General features: G+C 31.3%; 2 protein-coding genes, 1 long non-coding RNA gene and 1 pseudogene across 3 annotated transcripts; 2 read left to right on the top strand and 2 right to left on the bottom strand.

Moving 5' to 3' along the window:
• Positions 1-3,163: 3,163 nt before the first annotated feature.
• LOC108450868 (receptor-like protein kinase 7) lies at positions 3,164-6,138 on the bottom strand (annotated as a pseudogene).
• Positions 6,139-9,355: 3,217 nt separating this feature from the next.
• On the bottom strand, positions 9,356-10,295 carry LOC128293356 (uncharacterized). The gene is made up of 2 exons (XR_008283541.1): positions 10,129-10,295; positions 9,356-9,678 (listed from the first exon to the last, which is right to left on the bottom strand). It is a non-coding gene; the product is annotated as an uncharacterized LOC128293356 (long non-coding RNA).
• Positions 10,296-11,151: 856 nt separating this feature from the next.
• Positions 11,152-12,918, top strand: LOC108450301 (ubiquitin-fold modifier-conjugating enzyme 1). The gene is made up of 3 exons (XM_017747862.2): positions 11,152-11,604; positions 11,679-11,740; positions 12,505-12,918. Exons 1-3 carry the CDS (start codon positions 11,272-11,274, stop codon positions 12,632-12,634), a joined length of 525 nt encoding a protein of 174 aa, XP_017603351.1. The 5' UTR covers positions 11,152-11,271; the 3' UTR covers positions 12,635-12,918.
• Positions 12,919-18,686: 5,768 nt separating this feature from the next.
• On the top strand, positions 18,687-20,524 carry LOC108449925 (uncharacterized). The gene has a single exon (XM_017747309.2). It carries the CDS (start codon positions 18,858-18,860, stop codon positions 20,232-20,234), a length of 1,377 nt encoding a protein of 458 aa, XP_017602798.1. The 5' UTR covers positions 18,687-18,857; the 3' UTR covers positions 20,235-20,524.
• The last annotated feature ends 813 nt before the right edge of the window (positions 20,525-21,337 follow it).

Below are 21,337 nucleotides of genomic sequence, written 5' to 3' on the forward strand. Positions count from 1 at the left end.
TAGAAAATTTTAATTGAGTGGTAAATTAAAGGTTTTTCTAACACAATTAGTCCAAGTTCAAATCCCACCAAATTTATTTTTATTCATTCGTTTAAATAAAAAGATCAAATTACCCTCAAATAATATAATTTATTTTAATTACGGGAGGGTAAAACACTTAATAAATAGTATAGATATACACAAATTTATAGAAATTTATATAACAAATATAAAAGTTAAAAATTGCTTTAGATCAAATGGCAAATGAAGTTATTTTATATGCACAGTATTTTTGGTTCAAATCTCATTACGGACAATTTTTTATTAATTATACAAATATAAAAGTCTAAAATACCAACATATAATATAACTTATTTTGCAAATGAAATATATTTTTGGTAATTCCCAATTGAGTTGGGACTCGGTTGATGGAAGACGCCAAATTTGTGAAGAGCTTTATAAATAATATAGATATATACAATTGATGAAGGTAATAAAGTGTGCATAATAAAATTAAAATGTACAAAAATATCAAAATAAAACTTTAGCTAAATTGTAAATTGAAAGTTTTACTAATGCAATTGAATGTTTTAATTATGGAAGGGCATTTCGATAACTTTTTAACCGAGTTAGTGCTCGGTTAACTCATGACACCAACTTAGTCAAGATCTTAAATAATAGTATAGATACTTTGCCTAAACAAACCCTTAAATTATTTTTGTAGTTAAATAAATTCATATCCTATGATTTTTACCCATAAAAGCCTTTGATTTTAGTGTTAAACTAAATTTATTTTGAATTTCGGCTCTTATCTTAATTTCTTGTAGATGCAATAGAAATTCTACACAATTTTAACAATAACATAAAATTTAAAAGAGTGGTTAAGTGTAATATATAAGCACTTTTAAGAAATTTTAAAATATTATTTTGTTTTACTTTCAGAAAATATTATTTTATTTTTATTTAATAAATTATTCGATCAAATTCAAATCAGCATAAAACACAAAATAATTTAAAATTTCAAAATATTTTACTTTAATATTAAAATCAAGAGTTTTCATAGGTAAAAATTACAAATTAAAATTTATTTAATTACAAGATTTATTTAAACAAAATATAATAGTTTAAGGGCGTTTTAGTATATTTACCTATTTATTTTGGAAAATTATCTCACACAATTTATGATTTTTTTTTTTATATTCCATACAAGTGCGACTGTGTTTGATAAGATATAGTAAAAATAAAAATAAAATATATAAATATATAAATAAATAAACATAATTACTTATTTATTTTATATAAAAATTACGTAATTTAAAGATTAACATAAATTATTATACTAATAGTGGGATTTGATTTTAAAAAGTTGGAGGTTATAAAATTGTTACATAATAGAATTAAATTTTAAATCGTATCGAAAATTGATGATTTATTTGAGGATTTAATGAATTCGCGGATATGTAAACAAAAACTAAAAAAAAAATCTCATTGCTTTTGTGTTGAAATAGACATCCATTTTAACTTTGACGACTTCTACTTCTAACCACAAAATCTCATGTTATTTCTATAATCATATCCTGTTGATAAAGCAGGGAGAATAAGAATTATTCTGTTGGAAGGTCAATTCTTTTCTCAAATTTTCAACCATTATCGGTTTCTCCATCTGTAGACTAGGGTTTGGTTTGCCCTAATCTGTCAACTTTTTTATAATCATTTTCTTTATTATACATTTAACTTCATAAGTGTTCCCCATTAATGTAATAAAATCTTTTTATGCATTTTAATTTTTTAATTTACTTCTTTTCATACGAGTATAATATTACGATTCTTAATTTTTTTTTTTTTTTTGATATAATGTTTAGAACTATCTATAGACCCTTCACAACACTTAAATAAGAGGATAATACATTTCAGCGCACTCGAACTATGTCCTCTTGTACTAGCAACAATACTGATACCAATTGAGTTCGGATTCAATCAGCTAAATTATCAATATTCAAATTCAATTTTTTAAAAATTTTGATTAGTTAAAATAGTTTTAGTCACATAGTTAGAAGTTTAGATTAAATACTTTTATAATCAATAAGATTGTGAAATATGTAAAACTAAAGGAAACTAATATTTTTATCAACCAAAATCAGTAAAATTCATTCTACCAAATTAGTTTTAAAGCATGAAATGCTGATTGGTTTAAAAATTGAAGTAACTTTTACTTTTAGTTAAAATCAATGTTTTCTATGAAAAATTCGAACAACATAGAAGCCTATTTGATTAAAAGAAAAAGAATAATGGTTATTTGAATAAAGTGTAATAGTTGAAGATTTTTTTCATTATTGTATGTTAGTCTTTTCACATATTCATCAGTCAACTTATTTTTCAATTCAAATTTAATTAGATGGATTTAGTTTAGATTTTTATTTAAATAATAAAACTTATGTATTTAATATATTTAAATGATAAATTGGTTGAGCCTTAATTCGATTGGTATAGGTATTATTGTCAATACAAGAAGACATATGTTTGAGTGCGTTAAAATGTATTATCTCCTTATGAGTTGGTAAGGGTTATAGATAATTCTCGAACTTATAAAATAGTAATGATATTAACTTAAATAAAGTTCAATCAACGAATTTATAATTTAATATAAAATATATTTTGATTAATGATGAATTTTGATATTCTATATATAGATATACATTATATAATGTGATTCTATTTGAAGAGTGTAAATTTATTATTATCAACTATTCGATTTAGATAATAAAATTGTTAATTAAATATTTTATTTATATTTTATAATGTTTTTTTATTTAATGTTTATTTCTTGTCCTTCAAATACTTAAAATAAAAGAAAATACTCGTTAAATTGTAATTATCTTTTCATAAAGTCTCAAAATGTGGAAATATTTAGGTCCATAAAATTTTTTTTAAGTGATTATGGTACCACATAATTGAAAATCCTGTCTGAATGGGCTGAAGTCTGGCACTCTTCTTTTCTTGACCCTAAAGTCCATTAACTTATTCAAAATTCATTCAAGCCTTTACATATTCCTTCTTTATCAATTATTACTCCATATTTTATAATGCAAGAAACCAGTTGGGCCATACTATTTTATTGTAGTACCTATTAATATTTATCCATTTGAAGTCCCTAATTGATTTATCAATGGGCACTAAAATTAGCTTTTAAGGACGAAAATGAAATAAATTGATAATATTAATGATTATATCGTAAAATTTTAAAGTTTGATAATCAAAATGTAATTTAAACCTATACAATTTTCTTGGAGATACTTAACTATTTGTACTAAATTCAAACATCACTAAAGCGTAACAGCTTACAGGCTCTGGCTAATACTTTAATTACTGAACTGTTTGTGCTAAAACCAAAGATGTTACCATATTACAAGGTTGTTCGTGATTGTAGACTGAACTTTTCATCACAATCTTTATTCTTCTTTCCTTTTATTCAGTCCTAACCGATAGCAACGGTGACCAGTTGGCGCGGTTCTGCCGCTTCCAACATCTGAACCACGGTTCTCATGGTGGGTCTAAGTGCCGCCAGCGTGTTGGTGCAGAAAATGGCCATTTTCAACACCTTGGTAGCGTATTCTTTCGAAGCATCTGCAATTCTTGGGTCTATTATGCTCAAAACACTGGCTTTGTCCTTCGTTTTACTCAAGACCCAAGTCACAATGTCCTCATCGTCACCAAATTCTGGCTCAGTTGGTCTTTTTCCAATCACTAGCTCCATTAATACGACCCCGAAACTGTACACATCGCTCTTCTCGTTTACTTTGTAGGTGTAGCAATATTCTACAGAATTTACCATTAATTTTATTAACCAACAGAATCTGTCAAATAATCTCCTAAACAGCAAGAAAGTAAGTTACCAGGAGCTATGTAGCCATGGGTGCCTAAAATGACATGGGTCGAGTCTTGACCACCATTGGCCTGAACCATCTTGGCGAGTCCAAAATCAGCAATCCTAGGCTTCAAAAACTCATCCAGCAATATGTTACTTGATTTGATATCCCGATGGATCATTGACCTTTCACATCCATGATGAAGGTACTCCAGTCCCTTAGCTGCCCCAACTGCAATATGATATCTGGTATCCCAATCAAGCTCCGTTTCCCTACACGTATGCTACCGATCCCACAAGCTCCCATTCGGCAAGTACTCGTATACCAACAAGCTTGAGTCTTGGGCCTCTTGGCTCGTCATGCTGCAGTAAAGCTTTACCACATTGACATGTCTTATTGAGCTCAATGTCCGCACCTCTGTGTCGAATTCCTTTGCTTTACTGTCACGTTTGCTTTGGATTGGTTTACTGTTCTGGCTCCTTCGGCTGGCATGAGAATCTGTAAGCCATATGTGTTTCACAGCGAGGTCTAAACCATTAGAAAGTGTTGCTTTATAAACATTCCCAGACCCTCCTCTGCCAATCAGATTCTGTTGCTGTAAGGAATCCAAAATCTCATTTTCAGTTAAAATTAACCTATGGAAGGACTTGACTGCCCATGATTTTTCCTTCAAACAAGGGCCATGATCTTTTTTTCTCTTCAAGTATAAGAAGCACCCGAGTGAAGCTAGCAAGATGGTTGCACCTCCAAGAGCCAAACAAGTTATAAGCGTACGAACGTCTTTAGACATGCCAGAGTCTGGTGGACATTGCCTGAAAGATTTGATAATTGAACTACAGAGGCCAGGGTTTCCTTCGAAATTACGCTCAGGTGCTGCAATGACAAGAGACAGTGGTATAGGACCACTTAACCGATTATTGGATAGATAAAGAACCCTCCAACTGTGAGACGACAAACTCTTTGGAATGTTACCGGAAAGTTCATTTTGAGACAAATCCAGAATGTCCAATAATGGCGAAGATCCCAAAGACGAAGGTATAGAACCAGATAACCCGTTTTCTTGCAATTCAAGGCTGCTCAATCCTTTCAGTTCCCCAATTTCACGAGGGATTTTCCCTGCAAGATGCAAGATGATTATGAGCCATGTTTATGACAGTGATAGAACGACAAGAACTTAACGACTCCGGTATAGAACCAGATAACCTGTTATATTGCAATTCAAGGCTGCTCAATCTTTTCAGTTCCCCAATTCCATGAGGGATTTTCCCCGAAAACTGATTGCAGCATCGCTCAATTATCTCCAAAGATGTAGCTTCTGAAATCTCCTCTGGCAACTCACCTGATTACTGATTCTCTGTTGTTGACAGTCTCCTAATTTCTTTTGCATTTATTATATCAGATGTAATTGGACCTTCAAATTGATTGTAAGTAACGTCAATGGTAACCATTTTAGGTAATCCCCATATTCCGGCCGGAACTATGCCTGTAAACAGGTTCGCAGTGAGTTGTAGGCTTACCATGTTGGACAAGTACCTCAATAGTGAGATATCTCCTTCGAGTTGGTTCCTTGAGACATCCAAGTATTCAAGTTTTGTCAGATTTCTCAATCCAACCGGAATTTTTCCTTGTAACCGATTATCGTAAAGCTGAAGCCGCCGGAGTTTGTGAAGCTTTCCAATCTCCACTGGAATTTTCCAGATAAACCATTGTTTTGAAGCTGTAAATCAGTAAGCTCAGTGAGATTTCCAATTGCTCGAGGAATCCTGCCTTTAATTTCGCAATACCCCAAATCAAGAAAATCCAGTTTCTTTAGCTCCAGAATCTGATCTGGAAATGGGCCCTCAAAAACATTGTTTCCAAGATCTAAATATTGAAGCTTTACACAATTACTCAATTCTTCACCGATGAAATTCTCTAATAAATTGTACCGCAAGGAAAGCATATCCAATGATTGAAGCTGGCATATTAAATTCAAAGGAAGGGCACCGATGAGGTTCTGATTTGAAAGCTCGATTTCCTTAACCGACTCCTCTGCGTTGCAAGTGATTCCTTCGAAGCTGCAAACAGAACCGGCGGTAGCCTTCCATGAATCAAGAGCAGTGCTACTTGATTCATTGAAAGCCGATCTCAGGTACAACAATATTTGAAGTTCATCATCACATTTTACGCAACAAAGTAGTAGTAAGCTGAAACACAACAGCAGACATAAAGAGAGAGAAAATCGCCAGGCTAAAACAGGCGTTTGCCATGCCAGCGAACGTTTAATTAACAGAAAAGAAACAGGATCGAGCTTTCACATTAATTTGCTTACCGAGAAAACATTGTGGAGACTAAGGTTCAGGTCTGGTCGTCTTCCAATTATCTCCAAAGTCGTCCCGCTAAGTCAATGATCGACACTAAGAATAAACGATGCCCCATCAGGTACGTAATAGGATTCTGACAAGTAAAAGGCAAAAAGGAAGAAGAGGTGGAGAGAATTAAAATCCAAGCTTTGAAGCTAAATTGAGTTCCATCGAATTTAAAGCCAGCTTAATTCGTGATATTAATCAGTAAGTAGCTTTTAAATTCGTGTTTAGTATCTATTCTTAATAGGTATACAAAATATAAAAAAGTTAGTTACTAAATCTATTCCGATACTTAACTGCAAATTTAACTATTTAAGTTTAAACTTGACCTAGATGGGTTTTTTCTTCTTCTTCTTTTCTAAGAAAAAATGCAATACGAATTCTGCTGAATTATGTTGAACAGTTACTCAAAATATCTAAATGCAATACTAAAATTCTTTTATTTAATTGGATTAGTTTTATTGTAATGATATTTCTTTATGAATTAAAAATTTTAAGAGAAGGATTAAACAACTGTCCGGTGTTTTATGAACAAGTGATTAGAAATTGTGGTAGCGGATTTCTATCTAATTATTTATATAATCTTGAATTTATTAGTGTTGAAAAAGTTTTACTTAAATTTCAACTTTGATTCAAATTTGATTACGCTTAATACCAAAAAAAAAAATTGTTAGTTATATATTTGAAATTTAATTTTTTATTTTATTTTCAGAAATCTAACACCTCAAATTTTAAATTTAATTGCTATTACAGTTAAAACCATTTTATTAAACTCACATTTTGAAATTATAAAAATACTTCATTCGATGGTCATGTAAAAAATCTATGACATTTTTGTGATATAGTAATTAAACTAAATTTATCATAAGCCTTTTAATGATGTTAAAATTAAATTTGCATTTTTTAAAAATTCAAAACTGAATTTTATGTGATTGGCGGCTTCCTAGTTGCGTCTTAAATCCCGTTAATAATATATTATCATCTCGAAAATGAAATTAATAAAATAAAAAACTTGACCTATCTCGTTTGGAAGCTGATTTTCAAATAAAATCCCAATTATTTTATTTAGCCTTACAATATTAGGGCGATTTATCTGCTGATATATATTTTTTTTTAATTTGAGAATTATGTTTTTTTTTTTAATTTCCTCATATATGTTATTTTTATAGAGAGAAAGAAAAAACGTATCCTACAGGGTACGTTTTCACTAATATGGCATGACAGTGAAAACAAACCTTGTAAAACGCGTTTTCACTTTGTTAAAATTGTTTGCTTTTTTTCACGTATAGACGCGTTTTCCAGAATCAACACACCTCCAATCAAAGCCAATATGCTTTAGCACGACAATTTAGTTGAACATATGTTGGATTCTGTGGGAGATTCCCAAATTACCTCTTCAACCAGGCTAACTTCACTTGATGCTTGTAACACCCACACATTCGACCTAGTCTTTGGATCCGAATGTGTGATGCCATGTTATATCGTCAAAGCAACTCAAGCTAACTTGACAAATATTAACAAAGTATAATTCATGATTATCATTCATATCAATTTAATCATTAATCATATTCATATTCATACATTAATAATGTTAAAGATCCTTAACCAACAAGCCATGAAAATTATACAAAATAAAACTCGGAGTTAGGACTTGAATCCAAACTCAATTGTCAAAATTCAACAATGTGTCTCGAGACAAAAAGTCTATGTCTCGAGATAGAATTTTTCCCTATTTTAGTATTTTTGTTTCGATGATGCTATGTCTCGAGACATTGGGGTACAAATCTCGAGACAAGGTCCCTCATGTCTCCAGACTGATCTTGATACACACTTCCCTTGTTTTACTAATTTAGCTCCGATGTTTACTTGTCTTGAGACACGACGATGTATGTCTCAATACATGCTCAACATGTCTCAAGACCTCAACCCAAAAATACATAACTTGGTCATTTTTATTCTTAGTGTCAGAGACATCTTGATGTCTCGAGACCAAGTGGTCATTTTCTTATACTACACAACAATTCAACATGAATTCCAACTTAAAAAAATTTGCTTAACATAAACCCAAACTACACCCTATCAATACATACTCATTTATCACATCATAACACATGCAAAACAAGATAGCATTATACCATTTCATGTATCATTACTAAGCATAAATGGACCAATTATCAAATAAGTAAAAGACATCGATCAAATCTGAATAACCAAATTCAACCGTAGGACATATCCAACACCAAATAACCAAAATAGCATAAAATTATATAACCCAACTTAGGTACATGCCTTAGACCAAATATAGACAACAAAAACATAGGCAGTTGAGTCCTAAATGCTTTTTGAGATCCTCAATCTAACAAAACTTGTTTAAATTTATGTATAGAAACAAACAAAATCGTACGTTGAATATTATACATTTAATGATACTAATATAATTCAAATTCAATATATAATTAGATTAAACTAATATCGATTATGCAATTATATTATAATAAGTAACACTATTTTAATCTTTCTTTTCATCATAGATTCTACATTAAAAATTTACCACGAAGGTATATAGTCATTAAATGTTACCAATTTATTAAAGATTTATGTCACCCTCAGGATATTATGTCTATAATTTTTTTTTCCTTTTCTTTCATGTGTATGTAATGTACATTGACATATCATTTATTAATATAAATCTCAATTTCTCAATTTTATCATTCATCATTCAATACTTATTCCAACCATATCTATCATATTCGATTCTAACATGTCATTTCACTATCGCTTTTCATAACTTACTCATTTTTGCCCTCATTATCCGACAATAAACTTTAGAACAAATATTCAGATTTATATAACGAGTAAGTTCACGACCTTTGGGAATTGAGACTATTTTATTCTACCATCATAGGTTGCCTAGTAATGATGCCTTTTAGTATTTGTTTGAACTATTGTATTCTGTCATCCCGGATTACTTGGCAACAATAACTTTTAGTATTTGCGCATGTCCCTTGAGGAATTGGAACTAGTAAATCACTATATTGGTGACAACTACAACCCAACTACATCTAACATCATTTAATGGGACAATATCAATATTAAATAACATTTTAGCATATATCAATGTTCAGCATCATAGAATCACCAATATATCATAAATCATAACTCAAATATATAAACACATTATCAAGGCATTATATTTTTTATCACCAACACTTATAAGTTCAAATCATGCTAGTTATGTATAATATACATTATCAACTATCATCATAGTATCAACATTTATATGAAAATTCATATAAGTACAATATTTTATCATTCTTTGCAAGATTTCAAGGATATGGAACTAAACAAGAAATTGAAAGTGAATCATATTAGCACAAATCGTGATATTTATTTGATGCTCGCCTTTTCCTTCCCTTTTGCCTTTGGCGTTTCAGTGTTGTCTTTAACTACGTTCGATAATACGGTTATTGAAACGTTGTTAATTATACCTTCAAACACAAGGCTACTAAAATCAAACATGAATACATTTAATTCAATTTGGTCCCTTAAGACACTAATGTCCAAAAACTTTGTATCTCCGGATCCTTTCTATCGAAACAAAATCCAATTTTGTAAATAATAACTAGGGACCCCAAGTTTTCAACCAATAGCATAAATTTTTAACAGCTTTAATTCTATTCAATTTGGTCCCCAACAACATACCCAATAACTTTCAACTTAGTTTAACAACATTTCAAGTTACCCATCTAATTTATCAACATATCTACTACAACAACAAACTTATTCCACTATATGCTTCTTAATTTCAAGCATATTATCTTAAGGTTCCTTTAATGGTAACTAACACAAATATTAGCAATTAACTAATTCAACACTTGGGCTTGATTTATCAATTATCTTTACTTGATAATTCAACTAAAATTTGAAAGAAAACTTACCAATTAGCTAGAATCGGTCACGGCTACGGAGGAAAAATGGTAAAACTCTCTTCTTTTTCTTTCTTCGTTTCTAACGTGAAAGACGAGATGAGCTCTCTCCCACTAGCCTATATTACATACTTATTTAATTTTCTAATAAAATTTATATAATTATCAATGATCAATAATAGCTCATGAAATAATTAGTGGGATTTAAGAGACATGATCATTTCAATCCACTATCCATATTTTAACAATGGTTTAATTTCACATTTAATCCTTGATTTTAAGTCTCTCAATTACTATTTACTTGTTTCTTAATTCCTACAATTTAGTCTCTATACCATTTTATAGCAGCTTAATCACTTTAATTTCTAGCTAATTCCATTTCTTAAACTCATATTTAACTCATAACCTTCTCGGATTAACTTTTCAAACAACTCAACTTAATAAATTAAATTCCGAAATTGACTTTTTTGTTGCCAACAGAAATTGGGTCGTTACAATGCCCATTGAAATCCGACAGAATATTAGTACTTATCTGAATGTTGCAACAAAGACCTTTGCTAAATTATATTCAAAACTTCCCATTACAAGACATTTGTCGATTGAAAACCTCATGATCACTTCGCTACATAAGAGATAAAATATATTAGCCTTGAGCCCCATCACTCAATGAAGAGAAATAAAAATGATTGAAATAAGCATCTCTCTCAATTTTGTTTGTGTGATAAAATAATCTATTAATTAAAGAATAATTCTCTCAGTAAAATTTAAATTAAATTATTACAATTTAATTTTTAATAGTTCACCATAAACTCAATAATTACAAATTCGAAATATAATAATCATATAATAGTCATCCTGATTTCAAAGATGCATAGAAAACTTGGTACGATTAACACGCACCCTAAACTTATAATATAGAAATTAAAAATCTTTAACCGGATTAATATTGAATTATGGGGACAGCATTTAAATTATGTTACTGTATCTATTTCCCACAATAAAGATCGAATTTCCATCTATACCCTCATTGATCTGATATAATAACATTTATTTTCCCGGAAAAAAATAACTGGACCTTTAACAAGCAGCGATACGTCAGAATTCGGATTCCCGGTATAAATTATCTAGGGTTTGCAAAAGAGGTGAAACCCGCAAATGGAAGGCTGGGACCCGAATACGAAGTCGACGCTAACACAGATCCCGCTACTGACGACGAAGGCGGGTCCCAGAGACGGAGCGGCATGGACTCAGCGGCTGAAGGAGGAGTATAAGGCTTTGATCGCCTACACGCAGATGAATAAGTCCAACGACAACGATTGGTTCGGGATATCCGCCGCCAATCCGGAAGGGACTCGTTGGACCGGCAAGTGTTGGTACGTCCATAACCTTCTCAAGTACGAATTCGATCTCCAGTTTGATATCCCCGTTACTTATCCGGCCACTGCTCCCGAGCTCGAGTTGCCCGAACTCGATGGCAAGACTCAGAAGGTGAAATTTGATTCTTCTTTTCTCTTCTGTTAATTGCTTGATTTGCTGATCTGATTTTTTTTCCTTTTTGGTAGATGTACAGAGGAGGGAAGATTTGTCTGACCGTGCATTTCAAGCCACTTTGGGCAAAAAATTGGTATGCTGAATTTAGGGTTTCCTTTTTGTTTTTCTGATTTGGTAATTATAATTCATTGGATTTCATGCTATCATGATTTTTTTCAGTATCAAAGGATACTAAGGAAATAGAAAGTATACTTACTTCTCTTTAGATTTCATTTGATGTGTGCTTAATGTGTACAATTACTAATCTAGATGTTCGGTTCTATGTTGCCTGGACTTGGGTCGTAACATAGGATTATTTTATTTTATTTAAGTTCTTCATGTATTTAAAGGATACTTGGATGACCATATGTTCATTGTACCTATATTCAGAATGTGTCGGACACTGGTAATGGAAATGAAACCTTTGATCAAGTAGAGGAAGTTTACATGACATTGTCTGTGTTCTTCGTCAGAACATTTTCATTTTACTTACATGGATAGATGATTTGTCCTTTGATAAACTTGATCTTTTCAATATGTGTCCTATGCAGGCAAATGATCTAAATGTTAGTTCTTATTGATGCAGTCTAATATGTAGCACCTAAACTATGTTGATTTTGATCTAAAAGAACAATAGAATCTGAAGTTATACATGAAGTTTAAGGAAGATATAGGGACAATTTTGAGCTAACCATGGGGCAGAAGGGACTGGGATTGCTTTATCCACCTCCGTTCCCACTCTTGCATGAATTTTGCTAACATCCTTCTCTATCAATATCAGTTATTCAATAATTCTATCCTTCAGATCTAGCGCACACCCTTTTCTGGAACTGTTACTCAATTGTTGTATTTGTGCAGTCCTAGGTTTGGAATAGCACATGCACTGTGTTTGGGACTTGCCCCATGGCTTGCTGCAGAGATTCCGATTCTCGTCGATTCCGGGATGATCAAGCATAAGGATGATGCAGCCACATCAAATGAGTCGTAGCATGCCGATGCTGGGATGATCAAGTATAAGGATTATGCAGCCTCGTCGAACAAGTCTTAGCATATTGGATGTTAAAGGCGAAGCTTGAGTTTTTCATAAATAAGCGCACGGGCAATAATTATACAATTTCATTGACAAATTAATCTGTCTTGTGATGAATTGATAATGTCGAAGCCTCTTGATTTCTTACTTTTGAAATACAAATAGGATCTAATACTGCAATTGAATACTTATTGTCAAAGATTGAACTGAATGTGCCTATCAAAGATTAGCTCTCTTCCTAAGTCGTCGGTGGCTTCTCCACTCCTTGAAATTTGAATCAAATTTCGCATTGTTTTTCCTATAATTGTTGTCAAGGCGTGCGCCTAGGTTTTGCGTAAAATCCAAGATCGGCCAAGTTAAATGGTGATAATTTTTTTTTAACAATCTAATTTATGATTATATATGTACTTATTTATATAATATCTAGAATTATATATAATTTATTCTTAACCCTTGAATAAGAGGAGATAATACGTTTTAACATCTTCGATCCTATGTTTTCTTTCAAAATAAGATTCAGTCAACAAATGATGATAAATTTTGAACATGAATACATTAATCAGTTTTGTCCCCACGCAAATAATCATTGACGGCTTAAAATTATTGGTTTATTCCCAAGTCCAAATCCCCACTTAACATCACACATTATCTCTTTTTCTTCTTTTAAAACTTGGATATTCCTCCGGGATATGCGGGCAGGGCTGCCATGACACCAGTTTCTACTGGAATAAGTTAACGTTGATTTTGAATTGAAAATAAAAATGTTTTTAATATTTTATTATTTGGTAAAACTATTGTGGAAGTCTTTATATTAAGAGTTAATTTGTATTTTATCTTCTCTATTCAAAAAATTAATAAATTAATCCTTATAAATTAGATTAAAGAGCAAACTAGTTCTATTAAAAATTGGCAAATAAAAATTTTCTACTATTAAAAATTGATTCTTGTAAATAGAATGAGGTACATGTGGCACGTAGAGGTGTCTATGGGTCGGGTTGGATTTAACCAAAATTTTAGGTCCATTTGCTAGACTCTGTCTGAAAAATGGGCCTAAAATTTTGCCCAAGCCCAACCGAATAAAATGCTAAAACCCGGGCTTGGCCGGGCCTGTGTTAATTTTTTTATATAATTTTTAAAATATATAATTGATCAAAAATACTAAAAACATTAAAATAAATGTTTTCCAACAAATTGAAAATAAATTTAAAAATATGTATATTTAAATAACACTAGAGGTGTGCATGGGCCGGGCCGGGTTGGGTCCATAAAATTTTTTTGCCCGTTTTCAAGGCCCGGGCCCGGCCCGGCCCTAATCATGTGCCTAGAAATTTGTCCAAGCCCGGCCCGAGAAAATAGTAGGCCCGAGCCCAGCCCGGCCCGGCCCGACCATATTAATTTTTTTTTTTTTTTTATTAAATAAAAAAATTTAAAATATAATAAATCAAATACATTTAAAAACATAAAAATAAATATTAAAACAAAAAACAAATAAAAAATGAGACTAAAATAATTCTTAAAATAATACATAAATTAAAAATATAATAAAAAGTAATTATATTAAAATTGAAAAATTGAAACAAATTAGAACTAAATTAAGAACCAAATTATATTAATAACAAAAGTTTTACAATATCAAAATAACATTAAAAACAACAAAAGAGTAAAGTCAAAGTACTAAAGTTACTTAAAATTAAAAATAAAAAAAATTAAAAATAATTTAATATTAAAATCGGGCAGAATACAGCCAAAAAATCTTATCCAGGGCCGCCGCTTTCTAAACAGCCTCGTTTTTGTCCAAGCCCATTTTTGGACCTATATTTTACCCAAACCTCCCATTTTTTGTGGGCCTTGGGCTCAGTCGGTCAGCCCCCCATGCACACCTCTAAATAACACTAAGATAAGTGCAACATAACAAGCAAATGCCTCTAAATTAGTAACAAAATTAACAATAAAACAATAGTTATATAATATCCAAATAATAACAACAAAATAGTAGCAACATAATAGTGAAATGGTAACAAAATAGTAAAAAAAATAATAATAACAAGAAAATAGTAAAAAAAACAAAAACATTTTTTTTTACATATTCGGGTCAAGCTCGGGCCAAAAAAGCCTTACTCGAGGCCCGACCCATTTTCTAAACATGCTTTATTTTTTGCCCAAGCCCATTTTTTAGACCTATATTTTTACTAAACCCTCCCACTTTTTCGGGTGGGCTTTCAGATCGGGTCGAGTGGCCCAGCCCCTGGACAGGTCTAGTGACACGACATGTGTATCTGTCTAATTATTCTATCAGCCACTTCAGTTTTTAATAGTAAAAATTGATGAAATTATTAACAGAAAAGACCAATTTGCTCTTTAATTTAACGTACAATGATTAATTTGCCCATTTTTTAAATAAAGAGATTAATATGCAATTTGACTCCTAATCAAGGGCCTCCATGGTACTTTTACCTTTATTTTTTTTAGGGTTAACTACCTATTTAGACACTCAAATTCCTATTTTGGTCTCCCATTTCAAATATTTGTTATTTTTGTCACTCCAGTTAGATAAGTTGTCAATTTTAGTCACTCCCGTTAGATAAGTTGTTATTTTTAGTCACTCTACCGTTAAAGGCTTTTGGTCACTAGACAAAATGTTGAAATGGCCGTCTTTTAATTGATATAATAACAAACTTAACCCTTTAACACTTTGCACATTTTGTCAATTTAATTCAAATTCTAAAATTCAAAAAATATATAATCTTAAAAACTTGAAAACATATATGATTTATTATAAAACGATACAAAAATATAAGATATTAATATATATAATTGTTGTTATTCAATTAAATATATTTCAAGTTAAGAGTTATATATATATTTTAAAATTTTTAGAATTTAGATTAAATTTTCAAAATGTGTAAATATTGAGGATTAAATTTATTGATTTTTTAGAATTGTGATCAAATTGATAGAATATGCAAAGTGTTAAAAGCTAAATCTATTATTATATCAATAAGAAGAATGTCACGTCAAGATTTCGTCTAGTAATCAAAAGTAGAATGACTAAAATTAATAATTTATCTAACAAGAGTAATTAAACTTGACAATTTATCTAATTGGATGACTAAAATAATAAATTTTTTAAATAAATTAAGAAAAGAGAAATGTTGGTAAACTCGAATGACGAGTTTACCCTTATTTTCAGAAGTAAAACACTAGTGGACGAATCTGGTCGAATTTAAGAGTTCTTAGAAGGGACTGACATCGCTTAAACTGAGTTAAAAAGAAAACACACACACACACACATATATATATATATATATATATTGAAATTTTAGAGTACAGCCTGCATTGCTTTTCAAAAGCACTCCTGGCTTCAATAGCACTTTTGGAAGAAAAGTTGTGCAGAACAAGTTGCTTTTGGCTGAAATTTTTAGCTGAAAAGGAGAAGCTAAAATTTTTAGCTTTTTCTCTCCCAAAAGCACTTTTAATGCTAAATTACTTTTTCACCCCTCCAATAACATAGTACTTCCTTTTTTTTTTCTTGGTACTTAATTACAAATGTGTTAAAATCATTAATTAAAAATAAAAAAATTTTAAAATACTAATTACAAATATTTAATAGTTATATTTAAATATTTAAAATATAGTTTATATATTCTAATTAAATTTTATAAATAATTAATATTTATTGCTTAAAATATTTAAAATTTATATTTTATATATTAAAATATTAATAAGAAGTTATAATAATTTTTTATGCTCTTAATAAAATATAATAATATTAACTAATTTAAATATTATTTAAATGTATATTTTTATTTGATAATAACATGTCTAAAATAGATATTTTATTTCTCAAAAATATTTTTTGACAGCAATGCTAAACACTCAAATTTTAAACTAAATTTTTTAAAAATACTTTTCCACATCACTTTTCAAAAGTATTGCCAAACTAACCCAAAACACATGCACATTTCCTGGATAGAATGAATTTAATAGTGAATGTGTTTAAACCGTAGATTCCAAATACAATGAGGTCATCTTGTATTTAATCCTTCCATTTTAAAAGCAACAGGGAATAAAGGTGTATTTGCTGGAGGCATTACCGCCGGGAATACGGTTAAAAGCCCTTCTGTTCTTAGTTGTCCCCCGCCTTCCCTTTATTTTAATATTATCTTTTAATTATCATAACCATAACGCCAGTTATTAAAAGGCAAAGACTAAAGACGTCACTATCTTATTAAAATAACTACAATTTTCATTTTACCTTGTAAGTTATAGAGTTGGTCAAACACAAAACCAAATGAAATTATTATTTTTTAAATCACTATTAATCAAATAAAAATTTATTCAATTTCTACACTTTTTAAATTAAATATGTATAATCTTATTTAAGAATAAAAATCTCTCATCTTTTATTATGCATCTATAAGTGCCTTTCGAGTCTAATATTAATATGTAAATGAAGAATTATCTTTAGCTTCTAACCACACTTTTCCATTTACTTAATGCCAAATATCAAAAACATGCTTGAATGAGAGTTTTTGAGAATCCACATTATCTTATTCATTTCACTTTTTTTTTTTTTTCTGTAAACTCATAGAAATGTAACTTTCTTTCCTACATATTTATTGAATGGGATTTTTTTTTCAAATAATTTGAATTAAAAGCTAAAAAAGAATTTGGGAATTGGGAAGAAAATTTATGGACTTCTTGTTGAATACATTTAGAGCTCCCAAATAAAGATAATGAAATTGAAGCTACTTTGGACCGCATTGTTGTGAGTTCAATCTTGAAGTAATGTAATTTTTTTACTCCACTTCAAATAGTTTGTATAACCAATCCAATTCTCTTTCTTTTACTTTAGAAAATGTACTAAATTTTACAATGGCTTAATGATAAATTTGGTCACTAATGTTTGCAAGTTTTATTAAAATTGCCCTAATTGTATTTTTGAGCTATTTTTAGCCATCAACTTTGTTTTTTTTTTTTTCAATTTGTTTTTTTCTAACAAATTTAATGAAAGTACCATTAAAAAAATTAACGTGATGATGCGGAATTTCATATGTCGAATATTTTTAATGAAATACAACTGTAATTCCACGTCATCTCTATCCCTTTTTAATAGGAGAATGATTTTTCCTCTTGATTTTCAGCTTTTTTATACTACCAAAATTCAAATTCAACTAAAAATAATAAAAATCAAGAGGAAAAATTTGATTTATCATTCTCTTATTGGAAAGAGATAGAAATGAAGTGAAATCACAGTTTCATATAATCATTTTTCTTACTTAAATAACCCATTAAAATAATTATATGTGAAAAATAATAAAATAAATAAATAATACATTAAATTCAAAAAAATCTTAATTTTAAAAAATAGATGTAATTATCTAAAAATTTAATTTATTAGAAAAACTTCTCAGTAAACAAACTTATAAAAGATGAAAACTTTTTAAAAGAAAAGAAAATTTGAAACATCAAATTTAATCATTACATTTGTTAGAAAAAGTATATTGAAAAGAAAAGAACAAAAATTTGTCGCTAAAAAAGATTCAAAAATACAATTAAGATCATCTTAACAAAATAAGTAAATATTAATGGCCAAATTTATGATAAAGCATTTTAGCATTAATCTCTCAAATTTGTAAACAAACTTGGTGTGATAAGAAGAGTAAAGGATGGATTTGTTATTTTAGTAGTCAAAATTTTCTATTTCTTCATTTGATAGTGTGTGCAGTTGAGATATTAGGAATCTTGGTTTTTTCAAGAGAACATTTACTAAATCAATCTCATCAAAGGTTGATCCTTTATGGTTATTTCCGAACTCATTAATTATTGGTCATTGGCCATGTGTGATCCAAATTTAGAGAAAAAAATTGTAGCAAAAGTTTATAAGTGAGGCATAATGAGTGGCAGAATAAAAGGGAAGAGGATTTTTATGATATAGAGATGAGTGGAATTTTTCACGCATATTCTTATATTTTTTAAAATAGGATAAAAATGGGAATTAAAAATATTTGCTTTTTGATTTTGAATAATGTCCCCTCTCAATCAACCCAACCTCCAATGGGTCCACATAGTTATTAAAGTGTAATCAAATCTTAATTTCCGCCGTTGTTCATTTCTGAAATGGAACCCTAAAGGCTAAGCCAAAAAAATCGACCAAAAAAATCCTCTTGAAATTCCTCCAATGGAGAACTTTTCCTACTCTTCGTATCCGGAATCCGGTGAATCTTCGCCTATTTCTCGAGAAATCGACTCCGAAAACCAGTCATGGGACGACCCGCCATCAACCAATGCTACTGCTAATAATAATGGTAACTATAGGGTCAAGTTTTTGTGCAGTTATGGGGGCAAAATCCAGCCGCGATCACATGATAATCAGCTTGCTTATGTCGGTGGAGATACGAAGATCTTGGCTGTTGATCGTAACATCAAGTTCTCCGCTATGATAGCTAAGTTATCTTCATTGTGCGGTGGAGATTCTGAGGTTTGTTTCAAGTATCAACTTCCTGGTGAAGATCTTGACGCGTTGATTACTGTTACGAATGATGAAGATCTTGATCACATGATGTTGGAATACGATCGGTTGCATCGTGGCTCTGCCAAACCGGCCAGGTTGAGGCTGTTTTTCTTCCCGTTGAGTCCAACGCTTGTGGCGTCGGGGTTTGGTGGGAGTGAACCCAAGTCTGAGCGGCAGTGGTTCGTTGACGCATTGAATTCTTTGCAGGTTCAGAATATTGATGGCGTTTCTCCTCCAGCTTCGGCAGTGCCGGTTGCCAATCCTGATTTCCTCTTTGGTTTGGATAAGGTGAACTTGCAGGGTTCGGTCCCTGCTCCGGGGACGGCGGTTGTTCAAGAGATTGTTGCGAAGGATGTGACAGCGGGATCGGAATGCGGACCAGAGGACCGGTATGTGGCACCGGACCAGTTGTCTCCGGCAGAGATCCAGAGACAGATCCAGGAATTGCAGAGGATGCACATTGCTGCTACTCAAGATCTAGGCATTTTACAAAGGAAAATGGATGAATCTAATCCTAGAACCTCCAGTACTCAAGATCATTGCAAAATTCCAGATAAAATCGCCACTTCACCAGCTCCAGGATCAGGAACGACGCCAATGCCAACGCCAATGCCTACGCCATATTTCCCGGAGCAACATGTAACAACCGCCGGTTATCCAGCAACGGCCATGGCATTGGCCCAAGGAACTGACCAACCGGTTTACCTGATTCCGGCCGCCGGAGTTTATCAGCAGCCACCAACATTGCGACAGGTAACTGGACCCGCCGGCCAGCCTTACTACGGGTTGCAGCGGGTAGTTCAGGATGTTTACAGGGAGCAGCCGGTTTACAATGCAGTCCCAACCTCAGTTATGCAGCCCAAGGGTGGGGTTCCTGAGTCAAGATATGTACAGGTGGCTTACGATGGGACAGGAAGACAGGTTTATTACACGGTAACACCATGCCAAGCGATGGCACCGGCGGCAACAGCAGGTGGTGTCGCGGCGCTGAATCAGGACGGTAAGGTTGCCGTGAATGCTAAGGCTCCACCGCAAACTTCTTAGGTATGATTTTTCTTAAAAAAATAAATGATATTATTATTGTTTTGTTTATTATGTTATAAATATAATAATATAGTCCTTTAAATAAGAACAAAGACTTTTACGGGTGAATTTTTTAATCTCTTATCGAACCTTTTTAAATTCATTTTATCAGAGTCCTTTGAGGAGTGTTTTAGTGTTTAATGTGTTATCTTTGACAATGGTTGACCACCTCTGTAAATTAGCTTCTTGCTAACTAGGCAAAGCCAATCCTTAAACACTGCTGGAAGTAATAAAAATAAACTTACCTCTTAGTTCAGCACTCCAATGTTTGGAGGGATTTTATACTGCTGCTGGAACTGTCTGATCTTGGGGTTACCATTGTATATTTATTGTTGCCCCATGTTTCTTTGGGATTTTCACAAGTTAGCATGTTTTCGGCTTCTTTTCCATAAGACTCAAATTCCAAGGATGTAATATGGAATTTATCTTGCGATACAAAAATACATGGGCATTACTATTGTTGGATTCGTTGCTCATGTAGTTGTCGTGGCAAGATCAAGTTCTTCAAACAAATGTTTGAGGACATGGATGAATTTTGTGACAATACCAACATGATCCTGCCTGGTTCTCTGTTTTCAGATTATTAAAATGGTTAAAAACTCACACGAAATCAAGCAGCATAGAAAATTGAGATGATACCCGCTTCTGTTGTGTTGATGATCTGTCAATACACTGCACTAGACTTTGGGTCTACCTTGCGTTTGCTTCCTACAGTTCGTAGTATATATAAAAGGAAATTACTAAAGCCTTCCACAACCTATCCATTGTCTTTCCCTTTCTTTCTTTTTTTTACATCACAACATAGTGAGTGAATTTTAATTTCAATCTTTCTGATGATTAAATTTCAATTTAATTCCTACATTCCATTTAAATTTGTAATTTAACCTATACTTTAATTTTAGCATTTATTATATTATTAGTTAGTTTAAATATTTTATTCTAATCAAAATGATTATATGTATTTTTAAAAATAGTTGGCATTGTTAAATTTTTTATTAAATTTAAGTTCGTTACAATATTTTTTGTTACATATATATCAAGTGAGTTTTTTAATTTAAAATGTT

Source organism: Gossypium arboreum, chromosome 5 (genome assembly GCF_025698485.1).
Source record: "Gossypium arboreum isolate Shixiya-1 chromosome 5, ASM2569848v2, whole genome shotgun sequence".
NCBI classification, from domain to species: Eukaryota; Viridiplantae; Streptophyta; class Magnoliopsida; order Malvales; family Malvaceae; genus Gossypium; species Gossypium arboreum.

Excerpts from the sequence above, each read along its gene's own strand:
- LOC108450301 (XM_017747862.2), top strand. The coding sequence starts at position 11,272 with ATGGAAGGCTGGGACCCGAATACGAAGTCGACGCTAACACAGATCCCG. Across the intron at positions 11,605-11,678 it reads TCGATGGCAAGACTCAGAAG|ATGTACAGAGGAGGGAAGAT; the intron begins GTGAAATTTGAT and ends CCTTTTTGGTAG. Across the intron at positions 11,741-12,504 it reads CCACTTTGGGCAAAAAATTG|TCCTAGGTTTGGAATAGCAC; the intron begins GTATGCTGAATT and ends GTATTTGTGCAG.
- LOC108449925 (XM_017747309.2), top strand. The coding sequence starts at position 18,858 with ATGGAGAACTTTTCCTACTCTTCGTATCCGGAATCCGGTGAATCTTCG.